A 5996-nucleotide genomic window follows, 5' to 3' on the forward strand; every position below is an offset into this window, starting at 1 on the left:
CCAACTCCTGACCTCAGGTGATCTGCCTACCGTGGCCTCCCAAAGTGCTGGGATTACAGGCATGAGCCACCACACTCAGCCCAGCATGTTATTTTTGATACATGTATACAGTGTGTGATGATCAAATCATGGTAATTAGCATTCCATCACTTCGAACATTTATTATTTCTTTGTGTTAGGTACATTCAAAATCTGCTTTTCTAGCTATTTGAAAATAGACAACAAATTGTTGTTAATTATAGTTATGCTGTAGTGTTTTAGAATGCTAGAACTTATTCCTCCTGTCTAGCTCTACTTTGATATCTATTAACCAACCTTTGGCTATTCCCACCCACGCTGCCCCTGGCCTCTACCCTTCCCTACCTTTAGGAATCGCTATTCTACTATTCTGCTCTCTACCTCTGTGAAATCAACCCTTTTAGATTTTACATATGAGTGAAAACATTTAGTATTTGTCTTTCTGTGTCTGGCTTATTTCACTTAACATAATGTCCTCCAGGCACATCCATGTTGCCACGAATGACAGGGTTTTGTTCTTTTTATGGCTCAATAGTATTCCATTATGTAGATGTAACATATTTTCTTTATCAATTCATCTGTTGGTGGATGCTTATATAGATTCTATATCTTGGCCATTGTGAATGGTGCTGCAGTAAACATGGGAGTGCAGATAATCTCTTTGACATACTGATGGAATTGCTGGATTATATGGTAGTTCTATTTGTAGTTTTTTGAGGAAGCTACATACTGTTTTCCATAATGGCTGTCCTAATTTACATTTCCACTAACCGTGTGTAATAATTCCTTTTCTCCACATCTTCACCAGCATTTTTTAAAAAACCTTTTTGATAATGGCCATTCTAACTGGGGTGATATGATATTTTATTGTGATTTTAATTTGTATTTCTCTGGTAATCAGTGATGCTGAGCATTTAAAAAATATACCTGTTGACCATTTGTATGCTGTCTTTTGAGAGATGTCTATTCAGCTCATTTGCCCATTTTAAAATCAAATAATAATAATTATTATTATTTTGCTGTTCAGTTGTTTGAGTTCCTTATGTATTCTAGATATCTTGTCAGATAATGGTTTGAAAATGTTTTCTACAATTCTTCAAGTTGTCTCTTCACTCTGTTAATTGTTTCCTTTGCTGTACAGGGGCTTTTTAGTTTGATGTAATATCATTTGTCTATTTTTGCTTGTTGCTGTGCTTTTGAGGTTTTCTCTGTAAAATCTTTGCCCAGACCAATGTCTGGAAGCATTTCCTTTATGTTTGCTTCTAGTAGTTTCATCATTTTAGGTCCTACATGTAAGTCTTTATTTTAATTTTTTATATGGTGAGAGATAAGTGTCTAGTTTCATTTATTCTGCATGTGGATATCTAGTTTTCCTAGCACCATTTATTGAAGAAACTCTCCCTTCCCCAGTGAGTGTTCTTGGCACCTTTGATGAAAATCAGTTGGCTGTAAACACACAGATTTATTTCTGGGTTCTTGTTCTGTTCCATTGACCTATATGTTTGTTTTCTGTTTTTATGCCAGTACCATGCTGTTTTAGTTGCTATGGCTTTGTAGGATATTTTGAATTCTGGTATTATGATGCCTCCAGCTATGTTCTTTTTGTTCATGATTGTTTTGGCTATTTGGGGTCTTCTGCAGTTCCATACAAATTTTAGGATTTTTTTTCTGTTTCCGTGGAGAATGTTATTGATATTTTAAGAGGGATTGCATTAAATCTGTAGATTGCTTTTGGTAGTATGGTCATTATCACAATATTAATTCTCCCAATCCATGAATATGAAATGTCTTTTCATTTTTTTTTTTTTTTTTTTGAGACGAAGTCTTGCTCTTGTCCCCTAGGCTGGAGTGCGATGGTGCGATCTTGGCTTACTGCAACCTCTGCCTTCTGGGTTCAAGCGATTCTCCTGCCTCAGCCTCCCGAGTACCTGGGATTACAGGCACATGTCACCACACCCAGCTAATTTTTGTATTTTTAGTAGAGACAGGGTTTCACCATGTTGGCCAAGCTGGTCTAGAACTCCTGACCTCAGGTGATCCACACGCCTCGGCCTCCCAAAGGGCTGGGATTATAGGCATGAGCCACCGCACTCGGCCTGTCTTTCCATTTTTTAATATCCTCTTAAATTTTTTTCATCAGTGTTTTATAGTAAAAGATCATACAGATCTTTTACCTTCTTGGTTAAATTTATTCCTAGGTGTTTGATTTTTTGTGTAGCTATTATGAATGGGACTGCTTTCTTAATTTCTTTCTTAGCTAGTTTATTATTGGTGTATAGAAACACTACTGATTTTTGTATATTGATTTTGTATCCTGCAACTTTGCTGAATTCATTTATCTGTTCTAAGAGTTTTTTTGGTGGCACATTCAGGGTTTTCTTTTCTGTCTTTTTTCTCTTTTTTATTGAGACTATCATAAAACAACATCTTTCCTTTTCTTTTTTTTTTTTTTTTTTGTTACAGAGACAGAGTTTAGCTCTGTTGCCCAGGCTGGAGTGCAGTGGCGTGATCATAGCTGTCTAACAGCCTTGATCTCCTGTGCTCAAGTGATCATCCTGCCTCAGCTTCCCAAGTAGCTGGGACTACAGGCATGCACCACCACACCCAGCTAATTTAAACCATTTTTTTTTTTTTTTTTTTTTTTACAAGAGCACAAATCCACGTTTATTTATTGATTTTTCGTTAGTTTAAATCCTTGAGGGGTACAGCATCACTCGGATTCTGTGTCCAATGGCCTTAGCAGGAAGATTGCTTCGGAATTTGGCACGAACCATGCCACTGTTTCCATGGGCCCGAGTTACCTTTCCCCAGATGACTCTGGTTTTATTTGGTTTGCCGCCTGGAGTCACTGTGTTGTTCTTTGCTTTGTATACATAAGCGCATCTCTTGCCCAAATAGAATTCTGTTTCATCTCGGGCATAAACACCTTCAATTTTAAGAAGAGCTGTGTGCTCCCTTTGGTTCCGGAGACCCCGCTTATAGCCGGCAAAAATGGCCTTGGACCACAGCCTTCCAGACATAGTTCCTTTTAGAAGTCCCGTTCCCAGCAGGCCTCCACAGGAGCCAAGATGCATTTTTTTTTTTTTTTTTTTAAATAGAGATGGAGTCTTTTTTTGTTGCCCAGGCTGGTCTCAAACTCCTTGCCTCATATAATCCTCCTGCTTCTGCCTCCCAAAGTGCTGGGATTACAGGTATGACCCACCATGCCTGGCCAAGCTTTTCTATATATAAGATGATGTCCGCAAATGGGGACAGTTTGACTTCCTCCATTCCGATTTGGATATCCTTTTTTTTTTTTTTTTTTTTTTAATCTTGCTTAATTGCCCTGTTTAGGACTTCCAGTACTATACTGAATAGAAGTGGTGCAGTGGGCATTCTTGTCTTGTTCCAGCTCTTACAGGATCTTTTCCCGTTCAGTATGATGTTGGCTGTGCGTTTGTCATTTATGGTTTTTATTCGTTAAGATGTGTTCCTTCTATACCTAACTTATTGAGAGCTTTAATTATGAATGAATATTGAGTTTTATCAACTGCTTTTTCTGCATCTATTGAGATGATCATATGGTTTTTGTCCTTCATTCTGTTGATGTGATGTACCATATTTATTGACCTGCTTATATCAAATCATCCTTGCATCCCTAGAATGAATCCAGGGGTTCCATGGTCACTTGATCATGGTGAACGATCTTTTTTTTGGGCTGCTGGATTTGGCTTGCTAATGTTTTATTGAGCATTTTGCATCTATATTCATCAGGGAGATTGACTGAGAGCTTTGGTTGTTGTGTCTTTGTCTCGTTTTGGTATCAGGGTAACCTTGGCCTCATAGAATGAGTTTGGAAGAATTCTTTCTTCTTCAATTTTCTGGAAAAGTTTGAGAAGAATTTGTATTAGTTCTTTACATGTTTAGTAGAATTCTGCTGTTAAGCCATTGGGTCCTGGGGCTTTCTTTGATGGGAGAATTTTATTACAGATTGAATCTTGTTACTTGTAATTGGTCTGTTCAGGCTTTTATTTCTTCTTGAGTCAATCTTGATAGGTTGTGTGTGTCCAGGAATGTATCCACTTCCACTGGGTTTTCTAATTTGTTGGCATATAGTTGTTTATAATAGTCTCTAATGATCCTTTGTGTTTCTGTGGTATCAGTTGTAATACCTTTTTCATTTTTGATTTTATTTATTTGAATCTTTTCTTTTTTTTTCTTGGTTTGTTTAGCTAATGGTTTGTCCATTCAATTTAAGTTTTTAAAAAACAAATTTTCATTTTGTTAATATATTGTATTTTTTGGCCTTAATTTCATTTATTTCTTCTCTGACCTTTATTATTTCTTTGCTTCCACTAATTTTAGGGTTGGTTTATGCTTGCTTTTCTAGTTCCTTGAGATGCATTGTTAGGTTTTTTATTTGAACTTTTTCTACTTTTTTGATGTTGGAATTTATTGCTATAAAATTCCCTCTTAACACTGCTTTTGCCGTATCCTGTAGGTTTTGATATGTTGTGTTCTTAAAACTTTCTTCTTAATTTCTTCATTGACCTATGTTGTTTAATTTTCAGGTATTTGTACAGTTTCAAATGTTCCTCTTGTTATTGATTTTTAGTTTTGTTTCATTGTGGTCAGAAAAGATACTTGATATGATTTCGATTGTTTTACATTTGTTGAGACTTGCTTTGTGGCCAAACATGCGGTCTGTCCTGGAGAATGTTCCATGTGCTGATGAAAAGAATATGCATTCTGCAGCTGTTGGGTGAAATGTTCTGTAAATGTCTGCTAGGTCCATTTGGCCTAAAGTGCAGTGAAAATCCAGTGTTTCTTTGTGGGTTTTCTGTCTAGATGATTTGTCCAATGCTAAGAGTGGAATGTTGAAGTCCCCAACTATTTTATATTGGAGCCTATCTCTCCCTTTAATTTAATTTATTTTATTTTTTCAGAGACAGGATCTTACTTTGTCACCAGGTGAGAATGCAGTACCATGATCATGGCTCACTGCAGCCTTGAATTCCTGGGCTCAAGTGATTCTCTTGTCTCTCTTGTAGCTGGGACTACAGATGTGTGCCACCATGCATAACTCAAAAAAATTTGTTTTTAGAGATGGGTTCTCATTTGCTTCTTGGCCATTTGGCTATGATCAAATGTAGAGATGAAGTCTTGCTATATTGCCTAGGCTGGTCTTGAACACCTGGCCTTAAGTGATCCTCCTGCCTCAGACTCCCAAGTAGCTGAGATTATAGGCACAAGCCTTGGTGCCTGGCTACTGTATCTCCCTTTATATCTAGTAATATTTGCTTGATATAGCAGGTGCTCCAGTGTTGGGTGCATGTATATTAACAATTGTTATACCCTATTGTTGAATTGATCCCTTTATCCTTATATAATGACACTTTTGTCTCTTTTTACTGTTTTCAACTTAAAGTTTCTTTTATCTAAGTATAACTACTTCTGCTTGCTTCTGGTTTCTGTTTTTTGTTTTTTTGTTTTTTTTTTTTGGAATATCTTTTTCTAGTCCTTCACCTTCAGTCTATGTTTCTGTTTTTAAAGGTTTTTCTTTGTCTTTGAGCAGTTTTACTCTGATGTGCCAAAAGTGTGGGTGTAGTATTCTTGTATTTATTCTACTTGGATGTCTTAGCATTTTTTGAATATGTGGCTCGATGTTTTTTGTTTGGGGAAAATTCATAGTCAATAATCTCTTTAAATATTATTTTTGCTCTATTTTCTCTCTCCTCACCTTCTGAGACTTCAATTACACATATGTGATGCCTTTTCACCATGTTCCAAATCTTTAATTTTGTCTTCCTTTTTTCTCCTTTTGTTTCAGCTTGTATGTTTGCTACTGATTTTTTTAGCTAATTCTCTCTTCAGCTGTGTCTACTCTGCTGTTAGGCCTATCTATCCATTTCTTAATGTCAGTTATTGTGTTTTTCAGTTTAAGTTTTTCTATTTGATTATTTTTAAAAACATATGTAAGTTCTCTTTGAAATTCTCCA

At 36.3% G+C, this 5996-nt stretch overlaps 1 protein-coding gene across 1 annotated transcript; it reads right to left on the reverse strand.

Annotated features, from left to right (window-relative positions):
• Positions 1-2670: 2670 nt before the first annotated feature.
• On the reverse strand, positions 2671-3083 carry LOC105465990 (large ribosomal subunit protein eL33). Its single transcript, XM_011714696.2, has one exon. It carries the CDS (start codon positions 3036-3038, stop codon positions 2706-2708), a length of 333 nt encoding a protein of 110 aa, XP_011712998.2. The 5' UTR covers positions 3039-3083; the 3' UTR covers positions 2671-2705.
• Positions 3084-5996: the final 2913 nt, after the last annotated feature.

This window comes from Macaca nemestrina, chromosome 9, assembly GCF_043159975.1.
Source record: "Macaca nemestrina isolate mMacNem1 chromosome 9, mMacNem.hap1, whole genome shotgun sequence".
NCBI classification, from domain to species: Eukaryota; Metazoa; Chordata; class Mammalia; order Primates; family Cercopithecidae; genus Macaca; species Macaca nemestrina.